Genomic DNA, 18,124 nt, shown 5'->3' on the forward strand with positions numbered 1-18,124 from the left:
ACTACAGGCAAGGTATAATTCTCAGTAAGCACAGAGACTGACTGTTGGTCGTTCACAACTCCTCCTCCTGTCCGCTGATTCAAAATTCAACTGGAGAAATCCAGCTTAATGGGAGGAAGCCCAGACAGAGCACTAAAGGCATTGGCCAGGTTAATTTAAAATATAAACCTTTTGGGCATAGTGGTGAGGCCGATGTGGTGAGGTCTTTGTGTGTGAGAGATGGTTTGGCAGTGCAGCATAACGTTTCGACATGTGGCAGCTTGACTTAAAAATGGAAGGTGCACAACAGTGTGACAGGTGTATTGTAGCATTTAGCTCCATCCTTCTCAAATAGTGCTATGAGTTCTAATAGTGGTACTTAGAAGATGTTCAGTGAATTACAATGTAAGTCTGTGTCTGCTTGTTGGGTCTATTTTGACAATAAGGTAAATACGAAGCAAATTAAACATAAATGTAAAGGAATATAATAACTAAGAATAGAGTAAAATGAAAGGTACATGACTTATTCACATAAAAATAAAACAAACATTCAGTGTCACATCACTTCCTCATAATAATTTTAAAATTTCTTTTAAATGCAGAAAAACATTATTCTGACACCTTTAATTGAGCGTCAAAGCTTTTTAGATGATATTACATTTGTGCTGTTTCTCACCTTACTCTCTGTGGCTTCAATGTTCTTCCACTTAACTCAGGTTTCTTCCCTGCCCTTTTTGTTACCAGGCTTCATCCTTTTCCTTTTGGATTCCCTGATTGCTCAACCTCTTCACAGATTTGGCCCATATTGCCCTGGGTCAGCCATTGAATACAGTACACGTGGTGTGTGCTGATCCTCCAAATTGCCATGTGTGAAATCCATCCCCCTTGCTCCTGAGGGAGTAGTCATATCATTCAAAATGAAACGGGCCTCCCGTATCCTCCCCTTATTCTTTGACTCCACCGTTCCTCTATGGCCGCCTGGGACTGTGCAGTTGTGTGAGGCTTTATAGTGGAAGCCTATTAGACAAATCTGAGAAGAATGCTGCAGAGGTGCTGTGGTACCAGGTTGTCAGTGTGCCCCACACTCTTATATAAACATATCAGTCATGCTGACTTGGAGGTCTCACTGAATTATATTATTGTCCTATTTTGGTATAAATGCACTGAAGGGGGGGGGGATTGCATCTTTCCATATGGAAGAAAATTGCATCAGGTTTTAGGGAGACTGCTTCGTTAGATTTATTAATAACATCTGTCACTGTGTCTCAGTCAATGTGGAGGTAAAAGCTATTCAGAAGTCAAATATGATTAGAATCTATTTCCATGCATGAAGTGGTACCCTGCTGCTTATAAGCATATTGTCCCCCATTTGAGCATCTGCACGTTATTATATATGAGTTTAAACCTAAGCACCACTGTCACAATACGCTTGCCCTCATCTCATCTGTCACAATATTCTTTACTTCTCTTACGGAAAGTTCTGAAATGGAGCCAGTATGTCAAATCATCGATGTAAGAAAAGCAAAATAACGAAAAGAGAGAACTGAGATGTTAAATTGCTTTAAGGCTGTTATAATGGAGGTGTATCCTCTTGCAGCTGGTGGAGTGGCGCATGCGCTCGTGTCCTCTAATGAGCTTGCATTGAGGGACCCGTGTGGAAACAAAAGGCTGCGCTTGTCGACCACACCAGACTCCCTTCACCCACCCTCTTCCTGCTCCCCCAGCACTGAGCGTGACAGACCAAGAGCAGAGCGCCGGTCCCTTCCTGGTGGTGTGATTAGATTGGGGCCGAAGTCTCCAGCTGGCAGGCCTGTCTGTGACTGGAGGCGGCCGTCCCCAGCGCTTGTCACTGCCTGACACCTCTGACAGGCAGGGGACAGCTTCAGCAGACAGGTTCATTAAATGGCATTTTTTACAGCTGGGCCTCTAAAAATGAGGGCTGGGCTTTGTCAAATCCCCAAGTCTACAAAGGCCTGTGCGTGTTAGTTTAGACCAAAGCTTTGTTGTTATGACATTTTTTTTTTTTGATCTGGGCAGTTTGCAATAAGCTTTTTTTTTCTCCTCTTTAGCCTCTCTTCTTTGACAGCTAGCCTTTTGCCCTGTGCTTTGTCACAGCATCAAACTGTTCACATTAGTAGTGTGCAAAGAAAATTTTGTAGAAGTACCAGTCAGGTTAGTGCTTGATCAATTCATTTGCCTTATTTTGGCTGTAAAGACATTTAAAGTAGGGTCTGACTGTGCCTCTCTATTGTTATCCTGTAGAAATGCATTGAAGGGTACAATAGACCAAAATAAAGACTAGACTACGGACATCAACAAATGATTCAGTCTCCAAACAGCTTGATGCGTCTTGAGTGAGTAAATTGTGGCCTTCTACTGATCGCACATCTGTGTGCTTTGCTGTAAAGCATTGTGTTCAGGACTGCAGAACATCTGGCTGCAGATGAAACGTGGAAAAAAGAAAAGCTGCCTTCCCTACGAAAGTGGCTGCTGGCCCTCAACAAAATGCCTGCAGCTCTGTAGCCATCCCAGCATCACCTCCCTCTCTCTGTTTCTCCTCCACTCTGCTTGCTGCCTCCTCAGGGCTCTGCTGTCTCTATGACAACTGTTTGAGTAGGGGGTTGCAGAGGTGTCAAGCAGGGGCATTGCTAGTAGAAGAGCACCAGAGATGCTGTGCTGTACATTCAGTATCTCCACCTAATCCAATTTTAATTGAGCTCAAGAGATTTTGGCTGTGGCACGGAGGTCGGGCATGAGCTATTCCACGGAGAAATTAAGGCAGCCCAGCTTGTGCTGCACTCTTCCAGTCTGTCACTATTTTAAATGAGCATTAGCATCAGACCTAACCCAGCGCACCATCTTGGTTACTTATTTCCTTCCCCTGCCCACTCCACCTTAGTCACACCACCTCACACACGCTCACACACGCACACCCACGCATGCCTGTGTGTCTGCACCACACAGTCACTAATGTGGTGCAGACACATCTTTATTCTTCCACACATTCATTGTCTGTGAAGTGCACCGATGTGTGATTTAACCCAGGAAGCCGATGAAGCTTCTCCACAGCTCATCCCGTTGTACAGAATTGTTCAGTGAGATGGAGGGAAGGTGGAAAGGTGTGTGTGAGGGAATCATTTTCACCTGTCAGAATATCTGACTTGAGTCGTGTGTCTGTGTGTGGACCGATTTGTCCTTTGGTGCTGCATACACTAATGATTCTTTGTCTGCTCTTTCTTTTTCAACATGTTATGGTTTTTATTGATTATGTATGTGTCACTAACCCATGGGGCTGTTTTGGTGACTACTTCTTTTTGAATTTTGTACACCAACAGCTAAGTGTGAAAGAGAATCTGTTGACAGCTGCATTTTTTGTTAAAACTTGCCTAGAGTTATGTTATGTTGTCTCTGTAAATATTTTTCACAAGTTGAAATAAGAATCGAATGAACTAGAGCTGTTCTGTTTATCCCAGTCTGTATTACACTTACATTTAGGTGAATGCATGTGTCGAAGAGCTTTTAGATCTAGTTATGTGTTGCAGTACCCCGAGAAGACGAAATCTCATGATTTGTTTAATTTTTGCTACTCTATTGGATCCACTTTTCCCTCCTGATCTGCCTTCTTGACTTGTGTCAACATGTTAGCAAAGGTGCTCAATTGGATTAAAAAACTCTAAAGGTCAGTGGAGTAAGCTATCTCATTGTCATGTTCAAGAAAATGGTTTGATGTGGTCTGAGATTTAGAACATTATGCATTATTCTATGCAAGTAACAATCAGAATATGAATACTCTATGGTCAAAAAGAAGAAAATTGAGACTGATAAGATCAGGCAATATTCACCAGTCTGTTGTTGTGCAATTTGTTGGGTCAGAGTTTGTATTCCAGATGCACTGTTTGTAATAGGTGCTTATTTAAGCTACTGTTGATGTTCTGTCACTTTGAACCAGTCATAGTTCAGTTGTCTGGAGAGTGATTGTTTCTAAAACAACACATTGGTGCAGAAAAATAGTGGAATAAATGAGGCAGGAAAAGGGGAGTGTGTCACCTTATTTGTTAATTAAATGTACTTGCATACCTTCACTGAAAAAAACAATGACTTTGCAAACACTATTTTTATTTGTGTTTAATGCACAATGTAAACACTTAATTTGTAATATTGGGAAAACTGTCAACAGTCTGACATGTACCTTCTGCACATTTTTTCAAATAAATAACTTCTACTTTCATCTCCCAGGTCTTGGTGTACACAGATGGTTTGCATGGCAAATGGATGTTCAGTGAGATTCGGGCAGTCTTTTCCAGGCACTACCTTCTGCAGAATACTGCAATGGAGGTTTTCATGGCTAATAGAAGTAAGGAAAGTACCAAATAAACAATTTACTTTTTCCCCCGAAAATTATTGAACAGTAATTACGTATTTTTATGCTTGCAGCGTCTGTCATGTTCAACTTTCCGGACCAAGCCACAGTAAAAAAGGTTGTCTATTGTCTCCCTCGAGTAGGAGTGGGCACTAGCTATGGACTTCCACAAGCGAGGTAGGATAAGAGATGTCAAGTAAAATTAAACAAAAGCTTGTTAGCATAATAATTCATATCTGTAGTGAATAGTATTTTTGCTATTTTGTGATATCGAGGTGTATGCATTCAGCCAGGAACAACTGAATTAAATTGAAGTCCCTTTGCTCCAGACACTGAAGTGGATGTTCACTGACCCTGACTGAACTGACCTAATTCTCCAACTGAAAACTCAATGTAGCCATGCCAATGGCCACAGAGGGAAAAAAAAGAAACAGATTCTGTTTAGGCTTTCAGCTTTCATGGTGCTAACAGGCTCTTTAAATTCCTGCTGTAAAACAAACAGCCCCATGTTCAGAGGATATAATACAACTGACATCATTGCAGAATCTGAATTAATATTTTGCTTTCTCTTAATGCCATGGATTACAGACCATGCAACTCTGCATTCATTTTTTGGCATTGTGGGTTCATTGTCGTCAGTTTCACAATTTGTGGACATGAAACACAAAAGTCATACTCAGGGTGTGGCTGACTCATTTACTAAAAGCTTCAGAATGCAACTTTTAAAAAGGATGTTTTTTTATTTTTTACTACATATTTGTTCAAACTGTCACCATATTGTGACAGTAGAGCATGAGACAGATAATTGTTGAATAAATTGTCCTCCTCTGATTTCTCCTTATGATCCTACTGCAACCTGCAGAAATGCACCGCTTTCGGCCAGAAAAAAACGATCAGAGCCAGGAGGGTTTCAGTGCAGTCAGTTTAGCTTGTGTATATCCATCCCACACAGTCCCTCTTGGTCTCTTCTGCACTAAGCACCCCAAAACAAAACTTACCATAAATTCATATGTATGCCAGTTAGCATACCACCAATGATGGCAAATAAACAGTTTTTCTGTAACAGTAAGATGTTTCTCTCCCATCAATACAGCAACTGTGCTCCTGACTCTGATTGGTTGTTTCTGACTAAAATAACTGCATTCCTGCACATGGCAGTAGGACTGCAGGGAGAAGGCTAGATTTTTTTCAGAATATTTGTCTCATGTAATACAGATATTATTATTGTCAAAACATGGTGACAGTTTTAAAAACTATGTAAAAAAAAAAAAAAAGGGATATACAGTATGTTGTCGCCAATTCTGTTTTAATTGTTTTTAGACGGATCTCCCTGGCAACCCCTCGGCAGCTTTTCAAATCCTCAAACATGACCCAGCGCTGGCAGAGGAGAGAAATCTCCAACTTTGAATATCTGACGTTTCTCAACACCATAGCTGGTAAAGTTTTAATGAAAGCACTTTCCTGTTTTCCAAGTGAGATTTATTTGAAACTGTAAAGTAGCTGGAGGCAATAATAAATCTGTTTTGTATTTTGTTTTTTTGGAGCCGTCAGTTACATTTATAGGTTCTGATTTGTTTTCTTCCTTGTCCAGGCAAACTTAATGACCTGTGATAGTTTTAGGTTTTAATTTATTATTTGTGTGAATCTTTCCACAGCAAGTCTTTATAGTTAGCGAGCAGGATCAATACATTTTATGTGTCAGTGGTGTTGGAAGCACTAACACTAAGTGGGCTCAGGTATGTCGTATTTGTTTAAAAATCCATGGTGGCTATAGACTCAACACAGTAAACTTCACTGTTCATGAGTATCTGCCGTTTGAAGCAAAAGCAGGCGCAGTGAATTTTGCCGGATAATTAGTGCCTGGTTTTGTGAAAGTGTACCCGAGTGTCTGCAGAGTTGAAAGGTTCTGTTGTCGACTCTCTGATCTGAACTGAGACTAACAGGGAAGGCAAGAACAACTGCACGCTACTCTGCTCAGAGAGGTGTCATCCTCTCTGTCGCTGCATATTCATGCATATTTATATTTAGCTTGTGCTCGAGAGTCGATACATTATTGTCAGCTAATTAGATGTAAGGCAGACACAAAAACATGCCCAAAATTCATTAAAAATCCCTAGTAATGACCTAAGCTGCCAGATATGTCAGAATAGTGTGGAGCGGGAGACAGGTGGAGGGTGAAGTGCTGGGAAGAGGCGTGAACAGGAAGACTTCTTCTAATTAAACACTATTCCACTGTTATTAACATCCTGCCACCCTAACTCAGGACTCAGCACCACTAGGTCTCACCATACCAACACCCGACCCCATCCTCTGTGCTCAGCCTGCTGTTTCTTTTCCAGTGTGTGCCATTAACCTTGATAATTATGCTCTCTAGCTTCCCCCAAACCTTTCTAGCTCCTCTGAAGAAACATTCCCAGTGACTAGCCTGTCAGGAACTTGGATCGCTTTGGCACATTTAGAATCTCTCGCGAACTTGCTGCAAAAACACAGCCTCTCTACAAAGTTTTAAAATACTTTGTGCTTATCATTAAAGTCTTTGAACGTTTGCAGGGACATCTTTTTAATGAAGACATGTTGAAAATGGTCAAAGAATTCATTCTAACTTTGAATCATAAATATAAATTATGCATTAATGTTAAGATTTTGTCGAATGTACACAAATGTATTGATTTTGAGGACAAGAGTAGGACAATAAAAATCTAATTATATTTGATTTTTTTTTTTTTTACATTGGCTGTTTTATCTGATTTTCTGCTCAATCTTTTTCCATTAAATACATTCTTATTATTCACAAAAAAGAAATGTATATATAACCCCCTAATTATGATTTATTTTTCACATGCAGTTTATGAAAAAGAATCGGGTGTCCCTTAGAGACAGGGAGATCATTTTAAAATAGTTGAGACAATCTGTAAGAAATATACATATTTGGCTACATATAGTTAATTTATGAATTATTATAGAAGTAGTTGTATTTTTATAGGACTTTATAGGACATAGGACTTGATTGGCTTGGAAAGAGTCTGTCTCTTAATGTTGTCTTCAGCCTGATTTAAACATTTGTTTGATTATTAGAAATATGTAAGTCCAGCACAAAAGCTCACAGATTAATTTTGTGAGGGGACTAATAGTGCTAAATGTGGCCGTCAGTCTCTGGTACTTAGAATTCCTGAATTGTATGTGATCAGCACCAACAATAAGTTGCGAACAGTTTTTAGAATGCTAAAACAATTTTTGAAATTTTTTTTGATTTGATGCATCCATTCATAAGAAGAATGTTAAGACATAGAAGCTGTTATGGTTGAGGTCACACGCAGTCAGTGATGTTGAGGATCAAATCACATTCATTTGTTTATTTAAACAAATAATCTACTATGTGATGCTGATTCTAGTAAACATCTTATTCACAAAGTTTATGTATTTTGGCAGGAAAACATTTACAAGCAGTCAAAGCAATAGTTCACAAAAATAGAAAACCTTTGAGATGGTTGCCCTGATTTCATGTTGTTTCAGCTTCTCAGTCTAGAAAAAGTTATTTTGCTAATTCAAGAAGCATTTACCTGTTCACACTACCAGTTGGTAGGCATCTGAAAAAGGAAAAGCTGGAATCAGCCTAAACCTTTCTAGTTATCAGACGACTAATCTTCCCCACTGAGTCACAGCCACTGTTTTCTATTTCTACTGCCTGCTTCTTTTCTCTTTTTTTAATCTAAAATTTATTTCAACCTAAAGCAGGACTGACAATGCTGAATTTACTGTTAATTTTCCCCATGAGTTCTTGACACATGTTTTCCCTCTGAAAATATTTTCTCCTTTTATTGAACATAAAGGAAGCTGACATCCAGCAAATCAGCCATTCAACACTGAAATGACATCAAAGATATTTAGTAGCTAGATTCTGTAGCTCTGCAATTACAACTGCTCAACTTGCAGACAGGCGTCATGTGACTTTAACCTTTTATTGACAACTCACACTCAGCAGCTCCTGTCATGGGAAACAAAGAAAACATTCTCACATTTTATGGTTTACAGTGCCTTGCAACACCACTTCAACCTTTTCACATTTTCTTACATTGCAGACAAAATGTCCATAGCATAATCTTGAAATCCTATGTGACAGACCAACACAAAGTTTTATAAAGTTATAAAATAGATGAAAAAAAAAAGACTTAGGATGTCTTAGTCTTAGGTTGATGAATTGAACAGTGAACTGAATTGAACATAAATTCTGCTTAGGATATTATTTTCTAATCAAAATTTGCACACACTTTTTCTCCACATGACCCCTGAACTGTGTGTGATCCATTGTCTTCATGTTGCTGTTTGTTTGCTAATCATTATTAAAGTTTTGAGGCAATGTCACAGAACAGCTGTATTTACACTAAAATAATATTACCCAGAGTCAGATTATATTTTTTAAATCAGGGGATTTCTGAACTCAGTTTGTAGTCCTGGATTTGCATAGGAGAGTCAAAGGAAATGATAAAATAATACACACTAAATCTGTGAGATTTTTTATTAGATAAACATTTTGAAAATCACGTTAGCATCCACTTATGTGCTTATGTGAACATGTTCAAGAGGTACGGATACGTTATAGAAGAACGGAAGGAAATCCGTTTAATAAAGAGCTGAGATCAGGGTGGTGTTGCATACTTTTCCACACAAAGCCCCACATATACCCTACACTCCACCCTTTGTTTTTCTTTCAGTCTGTCATCACTCACAGATTTTTGTCTGCCAACTGTGCCTAGGGAGGACATATAATGACCTGAACCAGTACCCAGTCTTCCCCTGGGTTCTCACCAACTATGACTCAGAGGAGCTGGACTTGACCCTTCCAGGGAACTTCAGAGATCTCTCCAAGGTATGAGGACCTTTTGGCCATGCAACTTAAAATCTTTTACATAAAAGGTACAAGGCATGAAAATGCCTTGTTGATTGGGGATATGCTTATTTAGATTTAAATTGCAAAAAATATTATGGTCTATGTGTCAGAAGACCACTTCACTTTCTAAACTTGGGTGTTAGAAGAAGAGGCCTATAAAAATCTTAACAAAAAGGAATATTTAATGTCTACATTTTATGACCATTTAAACAGGAATTGGATGTGGCACTAATAACTATATCTCAGTTATTTTCAGTACACGAACATGGTGACTATCATAATTTTTCAGATGCTAAAGAAAAAGCTGCACTTAGACAAAAGAACACTTCTGTAAAAAGGGTACAGTTTTGCAATTTTTCTAACTTGTAAAAAACGACTATTAACATTTAATAACTGCATGAACGTGAAAGATAAATATACTGCAACAGCACTCTAGTAAAATCCACTTTAGCTGTATATTATGGGTCTAATAGTGATGGTGAGTTGACTGAGTCCTGCAGAAACAAAGTATCTCCAAATTATTACTCTTTTGCCTCAGTGCTACACAGATATTATGATTTATGTTTCCAGACAGCTGTATTTGTCGTATGCCAGCCATGACAGTTTCCTCTTGTCCGAATAGTTAAATTTTAGACTTTGCCCAAATTAATTATTTAAAAAAGTGCTGCTCTTTGACTTTGGCAGTCATTTTGAATTTCTTCTATTGCAGACAATTTTCTGCACGTAGCAAAGTCTGGTGTATATTAAGCTGAGACATTTAAATCCCTTCCCAAACGTAAATCGCCTCAGATAGCTCTTCTGAGGATAAGTTTGGTGTTAACTCTCACTTGAGAAAGCAGGAGGATAGATACATTATTGATGGATAAATAGAAGGATGTGTTGCAGTGAACGCTGACAATTACAAAGCGCATAAATCTGTGTAATAACAGGATCCTTACTAATGCTATCCAGTTACAGGAGCCCAGACACAATATGACTGATGCCCTGCAGCCCTGATAAATAAATTTCAACGTTTTCTGTAACTGAAGGGGAGAAGGCAGCAGATCACTCTACCAAGAACCATGGCCCGGTTTACTGGTTTTCTACCCCCTTTCTGTCTCTATATCTCGCTCTTGCACGCTGCTGCTCACTGACCTGAAAACAGTCGCATTCCTGTCTGAGCGCTCTCACTCACTTCAGTGCTGCCGTATCCCCTCTCGTTTCCCTTGAAGCACCACTGTTCTAGCTTGGAGCCAAGTTTTACAGTCTCACTTCTTTACAGTTTGCATCACTTAGGTTATTAGGTTTTCATTCAACAGTCATCAACTTCAAAAAAAGAGAAGCAACTAAAAAGTTGATAAATTTAACAATCTCAATTTCATCAACCCAGAACATTTTGAGCTACAGCAGGGTTCTTAGCTTGCTGTGGTCAACTCAGCAACTTTCATCTTTACCTGTTGGGTGTCCCAGGTGGACTGAGAACGCCGCCGCATGTGTGTGTATATGGATGTGTGTTTGAGGGTGGTTGAGCAGAGCTGAGCCACATGCAACCCAGCTGCCCTGGGGAGACAGTTATTTATTGTAATGTATTCCAGTGACATCCTCCCATGCTGTTTACAGGCCTGAGCTGCCTTCATTAGCATGAGTTCACAGACCATGTCTCCTGACAGTTGTCCTTGGAACCCTGGGGCTTATTCCTCCAAAAGTTCACTGATACTGTTGCAGAGGAGGACAGAGGCCTCCGCTCGTGTCCTCTCTTCTTGGTCTGCTCTTTTGTTCCATTATGGATTAGCAGTAGTGGTGCTGTCTCTGGAGACCTGTTCATTGTATAGTTAGACTGAGTGTCTTCTTCAGATAGATTTCCAGTGCATGTGCTTTTACTTTAAGAAGGTGATGTCTGTGTTAAACATCGCTATGTTTAATCCACTTTAGTCGAACGAGTTCATTTGCTTAGAAAGTCCAATTGTTTGAACTCTGATGTGGACCACAATAGTGAACTTTGGTCCGCCTAAAAATCTAGGTCATGGTTTGGATGACGTAAACTCTGGTGAAGTTTCAATGCATATGTGAATGCTAAGTGGACCAGAGACCACAACTAAAGTAGAAAGCAGGCCATGCTGCAGGGCATTCTGATTAAATACAACCAAAACAAAACCTGTTTCCAAAGACAGAAAGGAAATCCCAAAATCACTAAAATTGGATTTTCAGTCAATTTTTGTGAAGAAGGAAGTTGCGCTCTTTTTTTCTTCAGAAGTTTTCACTGTTTCCTTCACTGGTTCTTGATGCAACTCCATCACAGGAGAGTGTGTGGTTCATTTAACACAGTGCAGTGTGAAAACATACAGCACCAGCTGAAGATGTAACAAATGTAGCATTCTTGCTCCCCAGTTGATCAAGATCTCCCATACTTGTATCACTAAGTCTAGTAGTATTATTTTAAATCCTTATGTCAAATTTTGATGTGATACTTTAGTTCAGGGGTCTAAAACACTGATACCTGTCTTACATTTGTAGAAGTCCTCAACACACCTGAATGAAATGCTTAAATACTGTTAGTTCTGCTAATGACATCATCACTGAAGCAAATAGACTTTGAAAAATGGCTGGAAGCTGACTTTCAAACATGAGAGTTTGGAGCACTTATTTCAGCCATTCTGCTTCTTGTCGAAGCCCTGAGTTGATGTCAGCTGGTTAATTACTGGAGTAGTATTTAATCAGCAGGCAGATGGAAATCTGGGCAAAGATATCTTTATATTAAAAGTCTGATGCTGATACACAAAACATGTTGCTTGTCATCTACTTGTTCTGGAATTACAGTTTTTATACTTTAAAATAAGAACTTTGCAGTCAGAACATAGATGCTGAAGAAATAAGCAAGTGTCTTCATTTTTGTCTTCTACTGACTCTTTATAACACTTCACGTTTACAATAAAATCTCACGCTAGAATTGCACATTGCACACTTTCCCACAGATTACTCATACCTGAAAGGTGCTTCTCATTTGTGACTGATTGTCCCTGGGCGGACACCATTGTTTAAAATGCTCCAGGTTTGCCTCTGTCAATGATATCCTCCCAAACCTGTACACACCCACAATTACCTGCTGGTTGGGCATTCAGTGAGCTGTAAGCAGTGTTATTGAACATTTCATCGCTGTGCCTCAGGGCCAAACTTCTGCATATTTGTATGTCAGAAATATTTATGCAGCGAAGTGTGTCATTTGATTCTAATGATTATTTCTTGATGGAGTGACAAGTCTAAGATAGATGAAGAGAAGTTTCCTCATAGTTGTTAAATGATGCGATGAAGATTTAATTGCAAAAGAAAGCAGAAAGAAGCAGATGTCATTTAATTCTGTTTTTTCTCACCCTCACAGTTTAAGGTATACATATAATTTTAAGAAAGAACTTGAAAATATATTCTTTTAAAAGCTCAGACGTTCGGCATAGCTGTATCCCTGAGCCAGGGCACTAAAGTCCACATTTTCACCCAAATTGTATTTTTAAATTTGAGCTACCTGAAAGGAAACTTGGCTGCCACAAATCGCCCTTTCTGCACTTTATTGCCACAACAGATTCTTATTCGTTCTCATTTTCATTCCAGGCAGGCTGCTTGTGAGCACATCTGCTTTATCTTGATTTGGAGCAACTTTATTGCATTAGACTGGAGCTCCATGCTGTGCTGCTTCTGACAACGGAAGCAAAAATGACTGTGACTTGCCCTGACAGAGCACCATAGCAACATACAGTAATGTAATTTGTTTTGAAATATAAAATGCAATATGCTTCTATTTGGGAGGTGGCTTGGATGTAAGCAAACAAAAGGAGACACTCTTCACGTTCACTCACCAACAGCCACACTCATTTCCAGTTGCCTTGGAGAGCAACACCAGTACTGATCCTAATTGGATGTGAAGCCAGTCAAAGTTTGATCATACTTTGCTTAGTTCTGTTGATGCATTTCAGTGGGTCAGGTGTTACACAAGAAATGAACTCCGATGAAAGTAAGTGTGGAACTGTCTAATGCAGTTGTTTTCATTGTCTCCCAACTATGATCAGTGCAGGGAAAAGGATCAAGGTGCTTTTTATTTTCTGCAGAGAGCTAACAGAGCCTGTACTGAACTTATCAACAGATGGTGAATATGACAGCATTAAAAGCACTAAAGTGCCACTGACATGCTTTTGCTATGTTATAAATGTTTGCTTTCATTTCATATGAAATCCCAATCATGCATTCTCCTTGTAAAAGTCATATAGATCTCCTCGTTTGAGCATTTCTGTTGTCATTGATGCAAAATTTAACTTTAGAGATGTTTATGTGACTATTAAGTAAGAAGTGACATTCATCTGACCAAGGAACCACTCAGGCCATGCTGACGGTGTACAGTATTTATAATCACCAGTAAGTAGCATTTCAGAAACAACAGTTTGGGCTCCTCCTTATGTAAAGCTTCCATGTTTCTTTGGCCCAATGCATTATCAGAGCTAGCATAGTGCTGAAGTATACATTTTCTTGTGGCTACACTCACTAAAAGATTACCTTGTTTTACTTGGAAGTATCAAGTCATATAAAATATTTTGACGAAATCATGTTTCTTAAATTATTTAGTTTTATTAAACAGAGGTCACAGTTCACTATCGTGCTTTGTGTAAGATAACAATAAAAATAACAAGCCTTTCTACATGTTAAATCTACAATAATTAACTTGTTATGTTTATGAGGTTTGAGACATTCAGCTTTAGCCACCTTATTTCTTGAGGTGGTGTTGTAGGATTGATAATGGAAACGAGTTTGTTTTGAAGGCTAATTGTATATACAGAGCTATGTATAGATCCTTCATTCATTTCATTTCATTTTATTGAGATTGCTGGACAATGGCTCTCGAACACTGAAGTTGTAAACATCCGATCAAGCATATTTGCCATCTATAGCAACGGAGATAACAAAAAGGCTAAATATGCTAATGCATTTAATTAGTGATCATTTCTTTTGGTCATCCCCCCAACTTTTGAAAGATGAAATATCTTTAAGGTTTAAAAGTTGATGTTTCTGGATCTGCTTAACAAGAGACCAACTGTTTACATGTAGGGAAGGAGGCCCAGAGGTCCAGCTCTTAATTTATGCAAAGCATGATGGCTTTTAGCAATGAGGGGAATTCACTGTTTGTTTTGGACAGAAAGATAGAAGAAGAATCTCTAAAGACAAATTTATGCTCATCGTTTTAGCCTCATGAGTGACGTCACTTCCCAGAACTCTGCAGGCCCCATCAGTCAGAAGTGTGCGCTGTTGTTTTCTGTAAATATCTTTGCTTGCCAAAAACAAGTTTTGATTTGACAAATAAAAGGGTTTTTTGTTTTTTCACCACAAGTCATGCACAGGTAATGCTTCTTATTACAGTTATGCTAACAAAGCTGAATAACCTGGGAACACTGTACGCATATTTTTTGTCTCATTGATGTACAGCAAACACTGAATTAATAGGAAACACCTTGTCAACTTAATTGTTTTTGGATCTCTTCTGTGTAACTTGGAGCTTCTTGAAAATGTGTGTGGTTTGCCCTATAAGAACATGTGCACAGCAAAATACAAGGTTACATTTTGTATTTTTTTATTTTATAAAAACAGATACTCATTCACTAAATGACATTTTAGCAGTGTAAATATTTAAGACAATAAACATCAAAACAAACTACTTGATAAGATTAGTACTGATACAAGGTAGTACTAGCAGATAACTGTTTCACCTTTGTTTCCCTTGCTCCAAATGTATTTCATTGACGTTTTTGCATTGCTCTAAACTGCATTAGTCAAACTAGCAGTGGTTTGATGGAGTGTGTGACGTCTTGTGTCTCACACTCCAATCCATCTGGGCCAAGACGTCACATGCAAGGCTATTACCACCCCATAAATCTATGCAGATCTCAATAAACTTCTCCTTCAGTCTTTTTGGTTGCACTAACACTGATGTGGTTTGCCATTAAACTTAAAGGAAGAATGAAAACGTCTCCATTTAGTTAGGACTTTTTAATATTTTTTTTTCCTGAGGAATGTGCTGTGTTCCACACAAAGATGTGACTGCAGAGATGCTTTGTCTGAGTTTGACAGATATTTCACATGGATAATGATTAACATCAGTTTTAATAATTCCAAGAAATTGCTTTAGTTTTACAATTCGGTCTCAAAATGTTTATAGTTGCAGTTTGTTCCATGTCTTCTTGACCTCCTTTAAGGCAGAAAAAACAGTCATTGATTACATTACGAGTCTAACTCCCCCTTTGTCACTGATTCAGTGGAACTGAGTATATTAATATTGACTGCCTATATGCCTCCAGGGCTCTTATATTGGATGTTGTGATTGAAAGTGGGGGGAAAAACTATTTATTCACCAGCAAATGTAGGTTTAATGGGAGTCATTTTGTTACATTAAGAACTGATGGAGATGAAAGCCTGAGTGGTGGAATCACAATAATACTTAAGATTTTATAGAGGAGTTGGTTTAATTATTATCCACACTATCAATGCTTCTCACAATGAAGTAAGAGTTTTAATGGTGAATACATTTAGCAACATATTTAGTTTTATTTCATAATTATGCGCTTTTCAGTGTAGATATGATCAACAGAAATGATCAATAATTTCGTCCCCAGTACATTTTTTAAATGATTTGAAAAATAACATGTCCAAAAGCAGTCTAAACAAAGCTGGTTCTTTGTTTAGATTTTCACAATATTTGCGGACATTTATACCTGCATGTTCTTTTCCATAAATTGTAGTGTTTTATTAGTACCATTATGGCTGTTCTTAAGTTTGTGAATGCTGATATTCATCAGTCCTTCAGATCCCAATCTGGAGTATTTTTCCTTGTGTGTTAAGACCTACTAAATTTGAGTACAAGTCACAATGTATGCGTTTTCTTCAACTGTCTTTATACGCTGCAATCAACTTCTCTTTGATGTATTTGGTGAAAACCATTACAAGATATTGTGAAAAATACAAAGCAGTATTGGCCTCATTTTCACAAAAAATAATCACAGCTACAAACATTTAACAAAAACAGTAGAGACCAAAAGATACGCATTTGAGACACTTAACTCGATTGTAAACACACAATTCAATTAGTGGTACAGGATATCAGTTTTGTTTCTGGATTAAAGATTTAGTTTTAGATGGAAAAAAAGAAACTTTATTCAAGTATCATGTAAAACAAGGTCAGAAAATAAAACAACACAACTTTAATTTACCCGACAAAAAAAACAACAACAAAAAAACAGCTTTACAGTATAAATCATTGTGCCAAGCTATAAAACATATGTAGATATTGAGATAGACGTAAAAAAGTGTAAATATGGAATACAGATATAAAGTGGCAAATTTCAACATTTTCTCCATGTGTTGAACAGAAAACAAGCTCAGGTTTCTAGAAAGCTTAAAGCACAAATAGAGCTTCAATTTGTGAGACATTTTATGTCAAACCACATTTATTTTCCTGGTCGTTTAAAAGGTCTTGTTCTTCTAAATTCTGTCAAAAATTAAAGGGTAGAACAGCAAAAGGGCAGAGGGTGGCATAGTGAGGATAAAGGAAAAACAAAAACTGTTCCTGCTTCAATGTTTTTAATTCATGCAGGTCAGCACTAATTTATCCAAAAATATTTTCAAGCCAAGATTTCAGAAATTAGACTTCAACTGCTGTGTTCAGAGACATTTTCTGTTATTTTTGCAGCCCTGATGGAAGTTAGGCCATTTGAAAGCCATGTTTAATTTCCCTTCCACTGCACAATTTTGTGCTAATTTGTGTTAATCTATCACACAAAGTCTGAACAAAACACATAGAGGTTATTAGTTGAAGATGTTCTGAATTCTTTTGCTAGGCAGTGTGCGGTGTACTTGGATTTAGTGACCTAGAAAGGTGACTACTCACCACATACCTAAGCAAGCATTCCTGTCACTGGTATTTTCTCATTATGGGATTTTCACAACAGGTTTATTCTCAAAGGAGGCAATAATATGCAAAGCAAAATGCACATATTTTGCAGTTTCACATAAGTTGAGGTTTTTATTTCCCCTCAGAGAAACTATAGTTAATTTTAAGACTGGATGAGAACACAGTGAGAAAGAATTACCTTCTGCCACTGACATTCACTTACATGATTTATAGTAAGTTATAAAAGGAACATGACACAAATCTAGAGAAAATATTAAATAATTGCAAATTTTATTATTAAATAATTTTTTATGAAATATTATGAAAGAAGCAGGAAAGCATTTATCCTTTGTTTATATAACCTGTAGCATGCTAATTGGAGATTTCACAGGTGTTCTGTTTTAAATAAAGCAGGTGATTTTTTTTTAAGGGTAAAAAAGTCCTTTGGGGAGGAAATATTGGTAAACTTCAATTAAGTAACCAAAACTGCCAGAACTAAGCTTTTCTCTTTCCATTTTTTCAGCCTGTTGGTGCATTGAATCCAAAGCGTGCAGCGTTTTACTCCGAACGCTATGAGTCAGGAGAAGAAGACCAGACACCTCCCTATCATTACGACTCCCACTACTCCACTGCTGCCACCACTCTGCATTGGCTCGTCAGAATAGTGAGTACGATCACTCCCTTTTGCCGCCCTCCATTCCTGTTATTATTCTAATCGGAGAATTAGTCAAGTATGTGAATAGGAGTGAAGTCAAACCACAGCCTCACACAGTTTTTTGTTATTTATTTATTTATTTATTTATTTATTTATTTTTTTGTCTGCAGTGGTTGATTGTCACTTGTCAGACTTGATGATGCTGTTGCTTTGAGGTCTGTCGGCTTCTGCACAGGACGCAGCTCAACATTTCAATTTGATTGGGGCTGAGTTGGACCAATGGCGCTCAGAAAACACATTTCACAGGCCAGTAAACCGGCATATGTGAACTAAATAAAGAGT

The 18,124-nt window shown here is 38.1% G+C and overlaps 1 protein-coding gene across 1 annotated transcript in view; it reads left to right on the plus strand.

The window, feature by feature from the left end:
* Window positions 1-18,124, plus strand: part of nbeab (neurobeachin b) — a 203,748-nt gene that overhangs the window by 155,698 nt on the left and 29,926 nt on the right. Inside the window, exons 41-45 of the mRNA XM_055028191.1 lie at window positions 4,216-4,333; window positions 4,414-4,516; window positions 5,660-5,775; window positions 9,094-9,206; window positions 17,651-17,791. Coding sequence (XP_054884166.1) covers window positions 4,216-4,333; window positions 4,414-4,516; window positions 5,660-5,775; window positions 9,094-9,206; window positions 17,651-17,791 — 591 coding nt within the window. The remainder of the gene's footprint in view (window positions 1-4,215; window positions 4,334-4,413; window positions 4,517-5,659; window positions 5,776-9,093; window positions 9,207-17,650; window positions 17,792-18,124) is intronic.

This window comes from Poeciliopsis prolifica, unplaced genomic scaffold, assembly GCF_027474105.1.
Source record: "Poeciliopsis prolifica strain line A6 unplaced genomic scaffold, Auburn_PproV2 SCAFFOLD004, whole genome shotgun sequence".
Taxonomy (NCBI): Eukaryota; Metazoa; Chordata; class Actinopteri; order Cyprinodontiformes; family Poeciliidae; genus Poeciliopsis; species Poeciliopsis prolifica.